This window comes from Balaenoptera ricei, chromosome 14 (assembly GCF_028023285.1).
Source record: "Balaenoptera ricei isolate mBalRic1 chromosome 14, mBalRic1.hap2, whole genome shotgun sequence".
Lineage (NCBI taxonomy): Eukaryota > Metazoa > Chordata > Mammalia > Artiodactyla > Balaenopteridae > Balaenoptera > Balaenoptera ricei.
Window position 1 is genome coordinate 51,124,014 of NC_082652.1, and position 20,276 is coordinate 51,144,289.

The following is a 20,276-nucleotide window of genomic DNA, read 5'->3' on the forward strand; positions in this document are numbered from 1 at the left end:
CATGAAAGGCAAAAATATAATTCTTTTTGAAGAGAATATGGGAGAATAGCTTCGTGATTTGGGAGTAGGGAAAGATTTCCTCAAATAAGACACCAGTCAGATGGGGAGGATATCACATACTCTAAAATGTGGCTCCCAAGGGCTCTGAGCAGAGGGCACTGTTTCTTAGAAGGGGCTGTGGGCATGTGTGTTTTTTCAAGTTTATAAAAATCACAATACCAAAAGAAAAATATTTCAGAGTGTGTGTTCAATTTGTATGAAGAAATACAAACTGCAGGAAAAATACTCTTCTAATCATTAGAAAAGATAAATTTTTTAAATCCAGAGATACTATGTAACATTATTATAGTAACAAAATTGCAAGAAAATAGCATCCAAAGTTGATAGTATTATAAGGAATCTGTATATAAATATACATATAACACTTTTGGAAAGCAGTTATGAGTAGTGCCACAAAAAGTTCTTTCCTTTAATTCGCTAATCTCACTCCTGGAAGTTCACTCTTAAAGCAAAAGTAAAATATTGTATATATGAACATGGTCACTTAGTATCTTAGTAGCAAAAATCTATAAGAAACACAAATGTCCAGAAGTCATTTATTAAGAAAATTGTTAGCTTAAAATTATTAAATATGTAGTCATTAGAATTATTAAATATATAGTCATTAAAAGTTATTTTTGGGGCTTCCCTGGTGGCGCAGTGGTTGAGAGTCTGCCTGCCAATGCAGGGGACACAGGTTCGGGCCCTGGTCTGGGAGGATCCCACATGCCGCGGAGCAACTGGGCCCGTGAGCCACAACTACTGAGCCTGCGCGTCTGGAGCCTGTGCTCCGCAACAAGAGAGGCCGCGATAGTGAGAGGTCCACGCACCACAATGAAGAGTGGCCCCCGCTCGCCACAACTAGAGAAAGCCCACGCACAGAAACGAAGACCCAACACAGCCAAAAATAAATCAATAAATAAATAAAGTGTAAAATTTATAAAAAAAAAAAAAAAGTTATTTTTGAATACTGTAGAAATATTTGAAGTACTTTTACGTGTGGCAAATATATAAAAGTATGAATGGAAGAGGGATGGAAGGTTATTTTCAATAAGTTATAAATAAATATAATAAATAATTATGATGCTAGCTTGGTAGGATATAGCAGGGAATTTTTTCACCATTGTCCTTAACATAATAGAATGTATTTTTATTTTAAAAACACTTAGTATACACTTGTTATATAGTTGTTACGATAGCCCTCAAAAAAGAAGGTTTTAAAAGATTTTTAATTTGCTTTTATGATTTTAGGAAGACAGTGGTCTGTCCTATAATTGATGTGATCAGTGATGATACTTTTGAGTACATGGCAGGTTCTGACATGACCTATGGTGGATTCAACTGGAAGCTCAATTTTCGCTGGTATCCTGTTCCCCAAAGAGAAATGGACAGAAGGAAAGGTGATCGAACTCTTCCTGTGAGGTAACTGATTTGTCAAACATTTTCCCTAATGTGTTATTGGCAGGGGATTGTGAAGCTTTGGGGATCATATTAGAAGGATTATACGTGTATTTTGAAAGACACGAAGGATTTGTGCACCATATATGTAGTTAAGAGCCATCTTTCATGTATATCATTATTTCAAAGAGGGACTTTTTTCCTCTGATGAATTAATAAAATTCGAATTTTTCATTTCTATAAATCTAGTGCCTGTGAGAAATGATGGTGACATGCATATGTTCTTTCATTCCTATATGAACATTTTGCAGATCTATAATTTATGCTTTAATTCAGTTGTTAGGGAAAATAATATTTAACTTAAACCATCCCTTAATTAATTGTAAGTGCCAATATGTGAAAATAATACCTAAAACTGGGTAATAAAATGTAAAACGTAAGATTTTAAATTCAGACATGTACCATCTGATAAGGTTAGAAAAAGCTTGTTTCAAATATAAAAATAACTAGAATTGACAAAAGTATAAAAAAGGATTTCCATTAATGCATTTCTGCTTCTTCTTTTGTTCTATATTTGGTCTTACATAGATTTTTTTCAGAAAGGGATAAAAACCTTCATGCTATTCAGGACCTTTAGATAGAGACCTGGAGCCTTCTGAGCCATCCTAGGATTCCAGTTGCATCAGCCTGTTGCTTCTGTAGTAATTAAGAGTTCCTGCAGCACCAGACTTTTTAGCCTTCTCCTCTCCAGGAGAGGAGAAGGCTTCCCAGATCTTTCTTCCTTTGAATTAAGTCCAGTTCTGACAAAGTTGAAGAGCGGTTTCACTAATTCTTTGCTCTTTCTCCCTAGCCAACCCAAGTCCTTTCCTAGTAAAGGGACTTTGCCACTCTTTTGGTGACAGTTCAAATCACCATCTAAACCAAGGGTCACTAAACATTTCATACATGATGGACTTCTTTGAAAAACCTGATAAAAGCTTTGAGTCTTCTCTAAAGTGGGACTGGGGGTGGGAGGCAGGGATGCACATGTGCAAACAGAAGCGTTTACATACAAGTCTAGGAAATTTAGAGAGATCCCCAAACCTAGGTCAAGAAACCCCTGCACTAAATGATAGTGCTGGGTGTCAGCCTGTTTCCTTTGACTCCTAAGATATTAGACTTTCTCATTCTTTTTTCTCTTCTAAAATCAAAGTAAGTCCTAACTTCTTTGTGGAAACAACTACTTCTACTGGAAAAGCAAATGCTGCCACCCTCACCAGTGCATGGAATGAGTATGTTTTAGGGTTACATAGGTAGCCAGTTCATCCTAAAATATGATCTCCATAGTGTCCTCTGTCCCTGGAACTTAATTACGGTCTCCTAGTTGGAACCCAGTTTTTCCCCATATTCATTCTTCAAGGAAACCAATATTTGGTATTCATTCATTTAAATCCTCCTTCATTATCATTTCTCTGCTTAATTCTACCTATTCCCACCCACTCTACATACCTAGGCCATGTTTTGAGGCAGAGAATTTACCATACTTGGTCAGGATGATGATCTCCTTACTTACGAGGAGTATATTGATTTTATTCTGTACTTCATCTCCTTCCTTAAAGGTTGAGGGAAAGGGCTGCATTGCTTTCATCCTGTTTAGTCTTACGTCTTTGCGATATTTGCCACCCCTTAGAACCTGGCGTGTTAGAGCTGCTAACATGAGTCTAGTTGGTTAATGTGGTCAACTGCATTTATGGTTGCTTGGAACTATGGAGTAGATACACAGTCAGATGGAGAGGATTATGAGAAATAGCTTCAATTTAAGGAGTTTGAGGTAGAAGCTCAGTCAGCACCTGAGGATCAAGAAAGGTACTGAAGACAGTAAGAGCCCTTGGGACTGGGCAGGAAAGGGTGTCCAGGCAGAGAAGGGTGTCCAGGCAGAGAAGGATGTCCAGGCAGGAGCTGTGACAGCACGAGTGGGGTGCAGGTCCAGCATAAAAACAAAGAAAGCCCTGGGAGCCTGTGAAAGTTTCTGAAGAGTGTGAGAATAAGCATTTATTCTGTAGTTACAAACAGTTATAAAACTACTTTTAAAAACAAAAACTGATAGTAAATTTTAAATTGTTACAATTAACGGTATAGTATTATGATTGAATTTCAGAACACCTACAATGGCAGGAGGCCTTTTTTCAATAGACAGAGATTACTTTCAGGAAATTGGAACATATGATGCTGGAATGGATATTTGGGGAGGAGAAAACCTAGAAATTTCCTTTAGGGTAAGTTCCCTTTGAAAAAAGTAATCTGTATAAACTCAAATATGGATATGCTTTAAATATTTATGTTATCTCTAAACAAAAATTAAAAAGTGAAATTAATATGAGTTTAATCAGACTTCACAGCCTTCAGCCCATAAAAAGTTTGGTGATACTATTAAAGGTTCATTATAAACTATTTTAAGCAAATAATTCAGTTATATTACTAGTCCACCTTTAAAACTTATACAAGATTCCCCTGTTGTCTTTAATTTGTTACTTTCAAGGAAGTAATTCAAACTCTAAAAATAAACAAAAATAACACATAGTTTGTAGATGCTACTTTGTTACTTAACTGCCAAAAACATAATTTCACTTTCTTTAATATGCTTTGTCCTTCTGGTTTGAAAATTGTTCTCTCTCATTTAAACCTGGTCACTTTACCAGCTTTATATTTTTCCGTAAAAAGAAAAAGGCAAAAGAATTCTGAAATTATTCTAAATTAATGTAACCCAGTCAACCTTAAGTCTTATGCATTTCCTGTTCACAAAAATCAACATATTTTTAAAATGACGTAGTGTATTTCTGAAAATAATGAACTTTAGACACGTGGCCTATAGTGGAAATCACACTGAACTGCACTGAAGTCTAACCCAGCTAGCTTGCTGTGTTCCTGGTAGATAGCTTTGCTCTTTATAAAAGGAGAGTTTTGAACTCCAGATCATCTTGGAGATCCTACTTAGCTGTATCACTTTTTGATCCTGTGAAAATGTTAAGGTAGGCACACTGAATATTTAACAAAATCAAAATTTTTCAAAATGTATTTTAATTGAAAATAGTAGATTTTTGACTTATGGAAAAATGTATTTTGAAAGGATAATTTCGTTAAGGATGTGAAACCACAGTTAATGATCTTTCTTTTACCCCTTTTTTGTTTTTATCCTCACAAACACCATAGAGTGTGCTCTCACTGTCCACTGAATAACTCACGAGTAATCAAGTTAAGATTCTTAGGTTCTGTTTAATGTACAGGTTGTGACAGGTTTGGAGAAGGAGGAACAGATAGGACTCTGGCTGAATACTGCATGGTCAAAGTTTTTTGACCACGAACCATATTAATAAACATACACACAACCCATAATGTAAACATTTCATGAAACAGTATGTCCTTGCTAGTACTGGTTGCAATTCATCAAATTTGAATTTTATGACCCTTGTAAGAGTGACGGCCTGCAGTTAGAGAAATACTGCTGTGGACCTCAAGTCTTTTCTGTATTTTGCATTTACCTATCTTTCTGAATTTAACCTTCAGCTTCTGGTTTGATCAGAACCAAAAATTGAGGAAGCACTGGCTTTGGGACCATATAGCAGGAGCTCCACTGTACGCCCTTGAGTCTGTGAAATTCCAGCTATGAAACTCAATAGATGTGAACCGTTTTTTTTTTTTTTATAATTATCAGTGTTTAAAACTGGTCTTCTTTGCTGTTGTTTTCAGATTTGGCAGTGTGGAGGAACTTTGGAGATTGTTACTTGCTCACATGTTGGACATGTGTTTCGGAAAGCTACACCCTACACGTTTCCAGGAGGCACAGGGCAGATTATCAATAAAAATAACAGACGACTTGCAGAAGTGTGGATGGATGAATTCAAGAATTTCTTCTATATAATTTCTCCAGGTTAGCATTATTTTGCATTAGAAATACAAAACTAACTTTCTTGGTCTGATCCTAATGCATTCTGAAGAGAGATAAGAAGGAGTGGAAGAGAACCTCTGAGCAGAGGCGAGACACCTACCTCACAGGTTGTTGTAAGGAGTAAAGGAAGTCACATACAGTATAGGAGGTGCTTAGCAGAATGCCGGTATATGTCATTAACAATAACAATACACGATCCAGTCTTGCAGAAGTCACTATTGGTCCAGGTGCTTTCCATGTTCTTTTTTTTTTAAACCTAACTGCAACAATTAAGTTTATATGAAAGCATCAAGTATTTCAAGGCCAGTGCAGAGCCCTGTAACATGCCTCCAGGGACTTCCCTCCAGGAGCTTTTCTCTGCTCTTCTGAGTTTTGTGGCAACAGCTGTTCCATCAGCTATAAATCTGCCTGACATTGTTACCATTCCATCCTCTTCCAATCACCGTAAGACTATGCAGTGGCAGCGCACACAATTCAGTGAGCTGTGCGAGAGAAACCTGACCGGAAACAATTGCTCTGTTTAACCTCTGTTTCATATATTGGGCAATATTGGTCTTTATTTTTGTTTTTGCCTTAACAAATATTAAACTTTTCTGACCCCATATAACTTACATTTGTGTGTAATATTATTAGCATGTATATCGTTCTCAGATAAATTTAATTTTTCTTTGAAAAACACATATATTTCCTTGTTTTATATTTTGGGAGGTGGATTTATGGTATGTCACTTGTGTAGTCACACATCACCAAAATGATACTACTTTTCTCATTTGACTGGCTTTTTAGATGCAATATATAAATAGAAATGTGTTACCTAACAGAACATTAATAATTCAGTCACTTATTTCTTTTAACAGGTGTTACAAAGGTAGATTATGGAGATATATCATCAAGACTTGGTCTACGACACAAACTCCGATGCAGACCTTTCTCTTGGTACCTAGAGAATATTTATCCCGATTCTCAGATTCCACGTCACTATTTCTCTTTGGGAGAGGTAAAAAAATATATATATGTATATATATATATTCTGTGTGGTTATTATGTTCTCACTGATTTATAAAAAATAATAGAGGTTAAATTTCTAACAAGAGAGTACCTTCATATTAAAGTTACCTCAAATGTGAGAAAGTTCTTGTTAGTTGACAAAGTCTACCTTATTAATTTTTTATCATGTTATATTTTATTAAAATAAGAATGCTCTACCTCTCACCTTTCAGAGTTGGACTTTTGTTACAGTATATTAGTGTCTTCGATAGACTTCTTATTTTAACAAACTGGCCCATTTAGTTGAAACCATATATTCCTAAAGCTAATGTCCTAGCATTAATTAGCCCAAATCAAAGTGTGAGGAACTTCAAAGTAAAGATAAATTGTAAAGAACTGACAAGGAAACTTGAAAGACCATTTATAATAAGTTGTATTTTTAACACCCATTTATTTTCCCTTGGGAGTCCAAAATCTCAGTGTGGGCATGGAGGTTGGAAAGACTGTTGGTTAGCATGCTTATCTCTGATGATGCCTTTAGTCATTGCTCTTAGAATTCAGCAGCAGATCTTCTTGAAACTGAAATAATTTACTTATTAGTGCTTATAATTAGCCAACACAATTAGTTGTGCTTTGGAGTTTGGCCTTTTTAATCTTTGTGGTTGCCCATAGTATAGGGTCTGGTGTGAGGGAGTCTTGCCTTCTTACCTTCTGGTATAACTACCAGGATGGTCACAAGGAAGTACTTCTTGTGCCCTGTCCCACTGTTTTCCTAGAATGTCGATAGCCATTCTTTCTGGTTCCCAGCCAAAGCTGTGCTCTGTGTGTAGGAAATCTAAATGGGTCCTTCTCTTTAGTCCAGGGGTCTGATCAAGTCAGGGGTTTTAGTAGTTTCATAGGGCTGCCATAATAAAATACCACTTCTGGCTTAAACACAGAAATGTATTGTCTCACAGTTCTAAAGACTAGAAATCCAAGATCAAAGTGTGGGCAGGTTTGGTTCCTTCTGAGGTCTGTGAGGAAGAATCTGTTCTCTGCCTCTTTCTAGCTTCTAGTGGTTTGCCGACAATCTTTGGTGTTCCTTGGCGTGTAGAAGCGTCACCCTGATCTCTGCCTTCATCTTCACATGGCATTCTCCTGTGTACGTGTCTGTCTCCAAATTTGCCCTCTTTATAAGGACACCAGTCATATTGGATTAAGGCCTACCCTAATGACCTCGTTTTAACTTGATTACCTCTGTAAAGAACCTATCTCCAAATAATGTCACATTCTGAGGTACGGGGGGTTAGGACTCCAACATGTGAATTTGGAGGGGGGACACAATTCAATCCATAACAATTGAGCTAGGTGGGGCTGGGTTGCAGTTTTAGGAAGACTTAGTTCACTTCTGGCTCATGTATGCTTCTTGGAGGGGTCTCTGTCTCCTCAACCCTGGAAGTTTTGCCTTTCTGAGGTTTTGAGATTAGTATACTTTAGCCTCCCACCTTGTTCAGTGGAGGGGGGACCAGTTGTTATTTTTTTCAAGTCTTCTGTCTAGCAGGAATTTGTCTCCTAAGCACCAGGAGATGTGGAAGATTTTTTTTTTTTTAATTTTATTGAAGTATAGTTGATGTACAATGTTGTGTTAATTTCTGCTATACAGCAAAGTGATTCAGTTATATATATATATACACACACACACACATACACACACACACACACACACATTCTTTTTCATATCCTTTTCCATTATGGTTTATCACAGGATATTGAGTAGAGTTCCCTGTGCTATACAGTAGGACCTTGTTGTTTATCCATCCTATATATAATAGTTTACATCTACTAATCCCATACTCCCTATCCATCCCTCCTCCACACCCCCCCATTGGCAACCACAAGTCTGTTCTCTATATCTGCGAGATTGTTTCTGTTCTGTAGATAAGTTCATTTGTGTCATAATTTGGATTCCACATATAAGTGATATCATATGGTATCTGTCTTTCTCTTTCTGACTTACCCTGCTTAGTATGATAATCTCTAGGTCCATCCATGTTGCTGCAAATGGCATTATTTCATTCTTTTTCATGGCTGAGTATATCATGGCTGATATACAATTCCATTGTATATATGTACCGTATCTTCTTTATCCATTCATCTGTCGATGGACATTTAGGTTGCTTCCATGTCTTGGCTATTGTAAGTAGTGCTGCAGTGAACACTGGGGTGCATGTATCTTTTCAAATTACAGTTTTTTCCAGATATATGACCAGTTGTGGGATTGCAGGATCATATGGCAACTCTGTTTTTAGTTTTTTGAGGAACCTCATTACTGTTTTCCATAGTGGCTGTACCAATTTACATTCCCACCAACAGTGTAGGAGGGTTCCCTTTTCTCCATACCCTCTCCAGCATTTGTTATTTGTAGACTTTTTAATGATGGCCATTCTGACCAGTGTTAGGTGATACCTCATTGTAGTTTTGATTTGCATTTCTCTAATAATTAGCTATGTTGATCATCTTTTCATGTGCCTTTTGGCCATCTGTATGTATTATTTGGAGAAATATTTATTTAGGTCTTCTGCTCATTTTTTTTTTAAATTTATTTATTTATTTTTGGCTGTGTTGGGTCTTCGTTTCTGTGCGAGGGCTTTCTCTAGTTGCGGCAAGCGGGGGCCACTCTTCATCACGGTGCGCGGACCTCTCACTGTCGCGGCCTCTCTTGTTGCGGAGCACAGGCTCCAGACACGCAGGCTCAGTAGTTGTGGCTCACGGGCCTAGTTGCTCCGCGGCATGTGGGATCTTCCCGGACCAGGGCTCGAACCCGTGTCCCCTGCATTAGCAGGCAGATTCTCAACCACTGTGCCACCAGGGAAGCCCTGCTCATTTTTTGATTGGGTTTTTTTGCTGCTGTTGTTGTTGTTATTGAGTTGTATGAGCTGTTTGTACAGTTTGGAAGTCCTTGTCAGTCACATCATTTGCAAATACTTTCTCCCAGTCCATAGATTGTCTTTTCGTTTTGTTTAGGTTTCCTTTGCTGTGCAAAAGCTTATAGGTTTGATTAGGTCCTGTTTGTTTATTTTTGTTTATATTTCTATTGCCTTGAGTGACTGACTTAAAACACTGGTATGATTTATGTCAGAGAATGTTTTGCCTATATTCTCTTCTAAGAGTTTTATGGTGTCATGTCTTATATTTAAGTCTTTAAGCCATTTTGAGTTTATTTTTGTGTATGGTATGAGGGTGTGTTCTAATTTCATTGATTTACATGCAGCTGTCTGTCCAACTTTCCCAGTACCACTTGCTGAAGAGACTTTCTTTTCTCCATTGTGTATTGTAGGCTCCTTTGTCAAAGATTAATTGACCATAGGTGTGTAGGTTTATTTCTGGGCTCACTATTTCATTCCGTTGATCCATATGTCTGTTTTTGTGCCAGTACCACACTGATTTGATTACTGTAGCTTTGTAGAATTGTCTGAAGTCTGGGAGAGTTATGCCTCCTGCTGTGTTCTTTTTCCTCAGGATTGCGTTGGCAATTCTGGGTCTTTTATGGTTCCATATAAATTTTAGGATTATTTGTTCTCGTTCTGTGAAAAATGTCATGGGTAATTTGATAGGAATTGCATAAATCTATAGATTGCTTTGGTAGTATGGCCACTTTAACAATATTCTTTCAATCCAAGAGCATATAAAATATCTTTCCATTTCTTTGAATCATCTTCAGTTTCCTTTATTAATGTTTTATAGTTCTCAGCATATAAGTCTTTCACCGCATTGGTCAGGTTTATTCCTAGGTGTTTTTTTAATGCAGTTTTGAAAGGGATTGTTTTTTTTTCCCTTTCTGATATTTCATTGTTAGTGTAAAGAAATGCACCCGATTTCTGTTATGCTAATCTTGTATCCTGCTACCTTGCTGAATTCGTTCATCAGTTCTAGTAGTTTTTGTGTGGAGTCTTTAGGGTTTTCTATATATATAGTATCATGGCATCTGCATATCATGACAGTTTTCCCTCTTGAGATGTGGAGGATTTCATTCTGCCTTTCTAGCCACAGCTTCCCACCCACTGACAGCACAGCAAATGTCCCATGAGGAGAATGGCCTTGTATTTGGGGCTCCTCTGATTTTTATTTTGTCATGCTAGCCTTCACATAACCAACATCACTGTGCTCTTTCCTTGAGGAAAAGGCCCATTTGGGCCACACCCTGTCCTCAGCCTGCACCATCAGCAAATGTCCTTACAGAGGAAGACATCTGGTGATTGTCAGCTCACCCAGGGAGGGCTCTTCCCTTTCTGGGATTACAGTTCACCTCACCCTACTTGCTTCCATTGCTCTCTAATACACTCAAAAATAGGATTTCTGCAATTTAGCTGTTTTTCCCTCTACTTGTTGGAGCAGAAGTGTTGGGCTACTATGTGTTACTACTGAGAAAGTAAGTGTTTTTCCTCTTCTTTACTACAGTGCAATACCCCAAGCCAGGGGGCCATAAAGATTCTGGTTCTCCTTTCTTAATAATCTTCTAATTCCCCAAAGTTCCTCTTTTTATTAGGTCAAGGCAGTGATTTTCAATTTTCTGATTACAACCCAGAAGTGGTTTATAAATCAATTTAGCTACTTATGGCCAACATTTTTTAATAACTTAGGAAATACTGTATGAAAGTGCATTGCTTATAGTAAAGAAATTTTGTTTTTACTGGGTCTGTCTGCAGTTCATTGCAAATCTTTATAAACCTGTAAATTATAATACTGACTTTTTGAAAGCATGTGAATCCAAATAGAAGAAAAGAAAAACCCAACACTTCTGTGACAGGAATTGATAGCAGGGCAAAATTTTCTTTGTAAGTCACAGCAGGGAATGATGATTTGTGTGGACAGGGCCACATCCAGGTCCCATCCCAGGACTGAATCTTCCTGACACTCAGGAAAAGTCGACCCCCCACCCCCACCCCTGATCTGCAGGAGGTTGTCACTTCTTCCTTCCTTTCATTCATTCAACAAATATTTGCATACCTACTATTTGATAGATACTATTTTAAGTGCTGGGAATACAGTGAATAAAATAAAGTCTCTGCTCTTGTGGATCTTGCAGTCTCTGGAGGAAGACAGATTTTTTTTTTTTTTTTTTTTAATATTCACGGTGTCAGGTGGTGGTAAGGACAAAGGGGATAGAATGACTTGTGGGTGGGAGTGGTGGTGCTCTTTTATGTGGAGTAGTTGAAAAAGTCCTCTCTTATAATGTGATTTTTGAGCAGAGATCTGAAGGAAGTGAAGGAGCAAGTCAGATGAATTTCTGGGGAAAGAGTGTGCCAGGCACAAGGAAAACAAGTGCCAAGGCCCTAAGACAGGAATGTACCTTGGCACATTCCAGAAGCAGCAGAGAGGCCAGTTGTCTGGGTATAGTGGACAGGGGGAGAGCAGAAGAAGATAAGGTCAAGACGTAGTGAGGGCCAAATCACATAGAGCTTGTAGGCCATAGTAAGGACTTTGGGTTTTGTTCTGAGGTGGGAAGTTGCAGGGAGAGATGAGCAGACTTTCACTAAAAGGATCAGGTTGTCTGCTATGTCAGAAAGAACTCTGTGGGAACAAGCGTAGAACTGGTGTATTGGTGAAAGGAAGAGAACAGCCAAGGATTATATTAAGATTTTGAGCGAGACACTGGGGCAGTGAAGTTGGCCTTCCTGAGATGGGAAGGCCTGTAGAGCAGGTGCAGAAGGCGCTCAGCAGTGCAGCCTGGGACGTGTTACATTTGATCCGGGTAAAGACAGTGGATAGATATTTGCATTAAAAAGCCTGCAGCTTGGACACAAGTTTGGGACGGAGATCTACAGTTAGGGGTTGGCAGTATATAGGTGGTTTTTAAAACCACAAAACTTCATGAGAGCGCCTTGGGGGGAGTGAATGTATTGTAGATGGACACGAGGACTGAGGACAAGCCATAAAAGACTCCACAATTTAGAAATTGTGAAGGTGAGAAGGCATCAGCCAAAAAGACTGAGAAGGAGAGAGCATTGAAATAGGAAGAGAGGGAATTCCCTGGCAGTCCAGTGGTTAGGACTCTGCGCGTCCACTGCAGGGGGCACGGGTTCCATCCCTGGTCGGGGAACTAAGGTCCCACAAACCACGTGGCATGGCCAAAAAAAAAAAAAAAAAGTTACTATTTCTGAAATAGGAAGAGAACTAAGAGAGTGATGCCCCAGTAAGTGAAGGACTTGCTTCAAGAAAGAGGGAAGTGACCCATCGTGTGGAACACTGCAGAGAAAGGAGGGGGACAAGTCCTGAGAACTGGCCGTTGGATTGGTGAGGGAGACATTGTCAGGAGGCTCCATCTCACTGTGTCAAGTGGTTCCGGTGGAGACTGGTAGGGACAGAATCTCTGATGGCTTCACAGATCAGGAGAAGAGGAAGTGGAGATCATGAGTGTGGATAAGAAATTTTGCTGTAAAGCTGAACAGAGAAGTGAGTGGTAGCTGGAGGGGTAAATGGGGTTAAAGAAGGGTTTTTCTGTGTATTTTTGCTAAGATGAAACTGTGCTGATGCCAAGGACACAAAAGAGAAAATGTGAAGATAGAAAAGAGCCACTGCTGGCAGGAGTCCAGGAGCCACGTTTAGTAGGCGGGGGATGGGCTCTGGTGCACAGTGGAGGTAGAGGCTGGAGACGGGGCAGTTCATGCACGCAGCTGGAAGGAAGCGGGGCCAGGCCAAGTCAGGCGAATTGTGGGTTGAGGGCTGGAGGCTGGTAGTTTGAGGTGGGAGTATGAGGGGCTTCTCTGGTGAGCTTTGTTTCTTCAGCTGAACACAAGATCGTTGGCTGAGAGTGAAGAGGGGGTGTTGGTGATGGGGGAAAGAGGAGGAGATGTAACGTGGAAAAGTAGGATGCGGTAGAGCAGCTAGATCACAGCGGGGAGCTGCGCGGTGGTGAGTGAGAAACCGATCGGCCTGGTTGCAGTGTCTCCAGTGCCAGAGCAAGCACAGACTCCTTGTTTGTCCTTGGTAGTTCCTGAGGCTACTTCACGGTTGACCTGAGCTCCCTGCCTCTGAACTTTGTCGTGGTTTAAGGAAGTCACCTCAAACAAGCGAGGGTATGCGGAGTTCCTTGTCTCATCAGTGAGTATCCATTCCCTTTGCTGGAGCCTCATTCCAGTCAGGAAAGGCCCAGCGTGGGTGATGCCATGGGAAGATTGATAGCAGTTGCTTGCCTTCAGAATAAAGAATGAGGAGTTGTTTGTTTGTTTTTTTTTTTTTTTTAGAACTGACCCAATTTTGGACAACACCTAGGCATTGTTAGCTAGGTCAGAATATAGGCGTATTACAAAGAGCCACTTGTCTAACACACAGTAGATGATTGCCAAGGCAAGCTTGCCTTTTACCTGCCTCTTGCCAGCTGGCTTTCTATATAAGGAACAGATTTTACCCTCTGTGGCCTGCTTGTTATTACCTTAGTAACTAAGCAGCTGGTCTTAAGCATTTATGTCCTTAATACTAGGCCACACTATCAGGTCGAAGCTCTGATTTGGGGACTGGGGTTGTTCTCGAGCACCAGCCAAAGTGCAGCTAGGGAGCTTGTGCTTGTGATCATAGCTCCATCTCTGTGAGCCTTCCTTTGCTAGGACTGGAATTTAGCCTATCAGGTACCTCTTGTCATATTACAAGGACCCAGGGAAACCTGAAGTCATAGGATTTTAGAGCAGGAAGGGAAATCGGAATGTGTACATTTAGCACATCTGGCTTCACAAAGTCTGGCTCTCATAGCTCCTGTAGGGACCTGGAACTGAATAAATGTGTTTCATTGTGATATCTAATTGTTGTTAATCCAAGAGGTGAATTGTCTAAACAGCAGACACAGAAAGCAAATAATCCAGACTCGTACAGTTTAGCCAGGCTTATGGACTGACCATTTACTTTTCCACCCTAAAATTTACTGAGCATGAACTTTATGTCAAGCACCAGTCTGAGGCTTTACAAATACTAACTCATTTCCCAGCACTCTGAGATAGGTGCTATTTTCCCCCACTTCACGGGTAAGTAAATTAAGGCACAAATAAATGGTTTAAGCAACATGGCTCAGGTCACAACCACAAAATGGAAGAGACAGGATTTGAGCACAGGCAGTCTGGCTTGAGAGCTTGTGCTAATCTTAACGACTAACACTCACACCCTTTCTCATATCTAACCAGTATTACCCTCATGGCAGAGAGTGAAAAAGTAAATCTAGATTCCGTAATAGTAGATTCCAAGAATCCTTTAACTGCTTATTACATCGTCCACCCTAATGAAGGTGCCAGGATTCTGGAGGAGACTATAGCAGAAACCAAGAAACTTAGGCTCTAATTTCTTGCCTGGTTTCCCAGGAATGAGTGCATTCACAATCATCAACTCAGAAGGTTGAAAATAATATTTTAGTGACAGCTGTATACACCTGAGTTAAGGAGAACCAACAGCTACTGTGGGCCTACTAGGTGTCGGTTTCTGCTGGGCCTCTGTATGCGTTACCTCGCTGAGGGATCTCAGCAAACGCGCGAGAGAGTGTTGTCCCTGTTTTACAGATGAGAAAATGAGGTCTGTACAGCAATGTTTCCCACTTACTACGTTCTAAGGAATGCTGATGTCTGGTATCTCTCAAGGTGCCTGTTAGAAAGGCAAGGGGTAGGGGAGGAGGGGTGGATTTTATGGCCAAAAATGTTTGGGAAATGCTGCTTTATAAAAAGCAGCATTATATCCTTCTGTACTATCAGTCCCCACCCCTACCAAGAGTCTTAATTAGTATGTTAAAAGGCTTTGAGAAGTCCTTCAGTAAAGAAAACCTATTCAAATTTGTTAATCTGGTATTTCCCAAACATACTTGATCACAAAATCTTTTTTTCAGTGGCAGATACTGAAAAAAAGTTTATTCAGTCGTTCAAATCATGGTTTTGGGAATCACTGTCTTAGAGTACTGACCTGCCAAGGTCGCATGGCAGGTGGAGCCGGGCGTGAGGCCCAGCTCTGCGCGTCCCCCCACCCTAAGCTCTCATGCCTACCCATCTGCCTCCAGACACCTTGAAAGTGCGGCTATTTTTCCCTGACTGCATCGTTCAGATATTGTTATGACTTTAAGTGTCAGATTTTGAGTAACCAAGTTTGGTACCTATTTCCATTCCAATATGAACATTGAAACAAGTATTATCACCACCATTCCTACCTTCCATAGTTCAGTAGAAAGCCGGTAATTGGTTACATAGCGTTAAAGCTATATAGAATTACAATTTTGAACATCTGATTCAACTTTTTTTTTTAAATGTTTGTTCCTAATTTTTCCATTCCCCAAAGACTCTTCAAAGTTAACTCCCACCAAACAAACCTATTAAATGATCTACTGCCTACTGACATCATAAAGAACAGAATTGTTCCCAAAACTCACCCCTAGTCATCCTGGTTTTTCATGTCCTTCAGAAATCATCTCACACACTCTGTAGGTGAGGTAGCCCACATGTATTCCTACAAAGGAGGAGGATATTCCCTGAAAACTGTCTCCTCTAGCAATCTAACGTGGAAAAACCAGCCTGGAGAGCAGCTCAAAGATGCCACTTTATGCATTGAGCCAGACAGAATCCTCTCTGCCCAGGCACCAAACATCACAGCTCCCCTTCTACGGAAGTTCCTTCCTCACCGAGTGTGCGGGGCTTCTCTCCATTCCTCCCCTGCACTTTGGAGAAGTGTCATCAGGCCCCAGCAGAGGCCCACCCACTCTCTGACCACTCGTCTCAGCTGGGCCACATCTTGCTAATCAAGGTTCATTGTCACCAAAACAGTTGTCGGGAAGCAATGGTTTCCAATCCTTGGAGAACTTTACTTTTAACATCTAGTTGTCAGTAGTATCCTCAAGGGTTGGAGGCTCAGATCTCTTATGTCAGAAAACAATCCAGAATTGTTCATAGGAATGGTGTAAGGGTGGTATAAGCTGTTACAGGTTAAAAACTCATAGAACAATGCCTAGTGCAGAGTAAGTGTAATTTATTTGCCGTAATTTTTAGCAACGTCAGTTATGGAAACAGAATAGCCAAAGTTGATTTATTATAAGATAGTTACTGAGTGATAGGAAGTCCAATTACATTTGGGGAGAATTTTATTTTTTAAATTTTTATTATATTAAGTTTGATAAAAGATAATTATTTAACCAAAAAAAAAACATTCCATGTGAGAGGGAGAAGCTGACAATAATGGTGGTTCTTCCCTAATCATTTCTGTGACATTTATCACCTTTCTTCAGAAACCTCTACATCTGTATTTGAAAGAAAAAAATTGAGGAAAGCAAAGGACTGGGGAGTTTGTAACTTTTTCAAAAGTATAAGGAAATAATTGTTTTATATGAATATATGAGATAAAGACTCACCTTGTCAAAATTCGAACTAAATTTTTTGTCAAGTAAGATAGCCATGATCATCAAGTATTAATTGATTATCCATTGAGGTGCAGAAAGGTGTTTTATGTAAAATTTTATCTAACTATAAAACCTTTTATAAAATTTATTTATGAGGTAATAGGTTTCTGCTTTAAAATAATGGATAAAAAGATGATGTGCATTATGTGGTAAAAGAATTCCTGTATACTGATGCGATATGTTACACCCAGGAAGAAAAGGCCTTGGGATTTCCAGCTTGAATAATTGGACAACTTGTGGGATTATTAATAAAACTAGGGGTGTCAGGGGAAGAGGGGAATATATGGAGGAATGATGATGGAGGTTTGTTTTAGATAGCAATCCTCAGGGTCAGGGGTGGAGTGGCAGGGGTATGTTAAGATGTTCGGGTGAAGAAGTATTAGCATTAAGGAGCTGGAAAATCCTGTTTTTGCATGAACTGAGTTTGAGGTTTTGATGGAATAGCCAGATGGAGTTGACTAGTGATAAGGCGGCAGCGCAGATTATTATTATTTCTGAGTCCACTACATGCTAGACTCCGAAGTAGGTATGTGGATGCACTGTCTTACCCAACCTCAACATAGAGCTGACTAGTCTCTCTTAGGAAATTGTTCTCAGAGGGTTTGGATCATTTGGACTTAAACCCAGGCCTCTCTTTTGCCAAAGCCCCAGTTCTTATTCTGATCCCCTGGGAATAATACAGTTATTCATACTTATGCTATTGTATCTTTATAAGAAAAAAATGCATCTGGACTTGTTAGTGCCTTATTAAAATAGTGGAATAATATGTAGACTGTACATGTTTATAAAAATAAATGGGTTATTTGTGGTTTTAACTTTCCCCCCAGTTTATCTATCACAGACAATTACCCCTTTTCTATCTACATGACATGACAGATATAGTTTGTCCTACTTCTCCCTTCCGGCTTACCTGCTGACAATACCACCCATGAGAATAGATTTAGGACTTTACAAATGTCTATTAATTTGCCATATGCTTTTAAACTGTAGTGGTTCAGAGGGAAAAAATATATCAAAGGACAGTGCTTAAAATATTCTTCCTAATTCTGATGACGTGATTCAATTTTTTTATGTAACTGACAAATACCTAATGGAAGAATGGTGTTTACACTACACCATGCTTAGGCTTTCCAGTTAAGCCAAGTTCCACATTCTTTGCTTAGAAAATACCCACCTTGAGCCTCCTAAGAAGTCATCAAAGTAGTTATCAATAGTAATGCCCCCTTATCTTGGTGGCAGTGTCCACAGGGAGTAGTTAAGTTGCTTTAAATTATTAGGCAAACTAGAGCTTACTGAGTTAAATACAAATCATAGAAGAACAGTTTGGGATGAAAGAAAAAAGAACTTAAAGGATTTCCCATGAAACACAAAAATTACTTATATAAATAGTAAGACCTTTCTAGATCACAGAGTCTTAGATAGCCAGTGATTTTTATCCCTCCCAACTCATAGCCCTTACCTCAGGAATTAGAGATTTAGTGGGAAGTTTAGATCGATTTTAATGTGTGTGTTAGATCTGTATGTGTCTGTCTAGTTAACCTCTCTAACTCATGATATTTTCATTATTCATTGTCCCCTAGATACGAAATGTGGAAACAAATCAGTGTCTAGATAACATGGCTAGAAAAGAGAATGAAAAAGTTGGAATTTTTAACTGTCACGGTATGGGAGGTAATCAGGTGAGTATTTTAGTAAAGCTTTAAAGGGGTAATTTGGATTTGTTTTAATCTTCCTTTTTTATTTCATGACATCATTCAGGAAATATTTTTCTACCTTTAAAGAGAAAATAGTAAAGACCTTTAGGAGAATAGAGCCTTCAATCTAATGATTATTTTTTAAATGAAGCATTTGTAAAAGGCCCTTTCTGAGAACTGTGTTTACATTGTTGTGCATGAGATTTATTCTGCCCTTTTTAGTCAAACAGATGACAACCCTTGACAACTCAGTATATGCAGAGAACCTAAGATCATTTTTTTTTCTTCTCTGCAAAAATAGCGGTGTCTTTTCTGAGTATCTTGAAATACTTGTTTTTTTCCCTGCCAGATTCTTAGGCATATAAAACGCTAATTTATTTTGCTGTTAAAGCGTGTATGTGTGCATTTTTGTTTTTCAGGTTTTCTCTTACACTGCCAACAAAGAAATTAGAACAGATGACCTTTGCTTGGATGTCTCCAAACTTAATGGCCCAGTCACAATGCTCAAATGCCACCACCTAAAAGGCAACCAACTTTGGGAGTATGACCCAGTGGTAAGTTATCCAGTTGAATATAGGAATAAAATTGGGTGTCATCGGGTGTATTGTATAAAATGCTTTATATCTAAAAGAACGAATTCTTGTGGAATCTGCATATGGATCAAATTGTTCTTATACTCCAAGAATTGACAGATAGGAAAAGCAATATAAGTAAAATAAACATGTTTTAATCTCTCCAGTAATTAAATTAGTATTGCCTCCAGTCCCTGGGTCCTTGTTGTTACTGTGTAGCCACTCTTCCCTCTGTATGTCCTTAAGCTTTGCCAGCCACTGTGGTAGAAATGGAACAGTAAGTAGGCTTTTAAAATTACCGAATTAAACATTTAGGTAAAAGTTGAGCTTTAATTAATGAAATTCTCTGGCTCAATGATTTTTCAGTGACATATATAATAAAACTATTTGTCTTTGCTTTCCTCTGGAGCCACTCCCTCTCCCCACCTGCTATATGTTGTACTCAAATAGAGGTACTTAAAAGCATCTCCAGTAAACCTCTCTTCCTTTCCTCATACCTGGCTAACCTCCCAACTTATGCTTTTTTGCTCTATGGTTCTGGAACCAGCACCAGCATCTTCAATATATCTTTCTCTGGTTCTTTTTCTTCCGCCTACAAGCACTGGTTTTCTTCTTCATGTTGGGACAGACTTTTGTTCCTATTTTATTTTCTACATACCATCCTACTTTCCTCCTGTGCTGTATGATGGCGAGTGAATGGCTGGCACTTGTACCTCTGGTTCTTCAACCTGGCTCCTGCCTTGGTCTGACACTGTATAGAAACAGCCCCTGGATGCAAAGCCAGGACATTCTCGTCTCTTTTTCTTAACTTCTCTGTAGCATTTACTATTGCTAAGCAGATGATCTTTTAAAATCCTCTTATCCGTTGGCTTTAGATGCACTACTGTTTAGTTTCTTCTCTTAGCTTTTTCTCTACTTCTTTTTCTGCTTGGCTCACTCTGCTGCTTCATTCTACCCCCTCAATGGAGATGTCCAAACCAAGTTGTGACTCTGGCTGTCTTTTCTCCTTGTACTGCATCACATACAAACCCTGGTCTACTTTTCATCTTCGACCAGCTATTCCCTGAACATATCCTGTACTTTCCCACTTTACATTTAAGATCATACAGTTCCACCTGCCTAACAAATCCTGCCTGTTCTTGAGGGCCCAGAATTGACATCACTTCCATGGATCCCAGCCAGAAATTAGCTCTCTCTGTCTTAATTACAATTGTCTCTGACCCCTGTAATTCTGTGCTTCTTTGTAGTTATTTATCTACCAGTCTTTT

General features: G+C 39.2%; 1 protein-coding gene across 2 annotated transcripts in view; it reads left to right on the plus strand.

Annotated features, from left to right (window-relative positions):
• Window positions 1–20,276, plus strand: part of GALNT1 (polypeptide N-acetylgalactosaminyltransferase 1) — a 129,394-nt gene that overhangs the window by 102,930 nt on the left and 6,188 nt on the right. For both annotated transcript variants that reach the window (XM_059895605.1, XM_059895604.1), the window contains 6 exons: window positions 1,291–1,461; window positions 3,575–3,692; window positions 5,164–5,344; window positions 6,220–6,359; window positions 18,323–18,421; window positions 18,856–18,990. In XM_059895605.1, coding sequence (XP_059751588.1) covers window positions 1,291–1,461; window positions 3,575–3,692; window positions 5,164–5,344; window positions 6,220–6,359; window positions 18,323–18,421; window positions 18,856–18,990 — 844 coding nt within the window. The remainder of the gene's footprint in view (window positions 1–1,290; window positions 1,462–3,574; window positions 3,693–5,163; window positions 5,345–6,219; window positions 6,360–18,322; window positions 18,422–18,855; window positions 18,991–20,276) is intronic.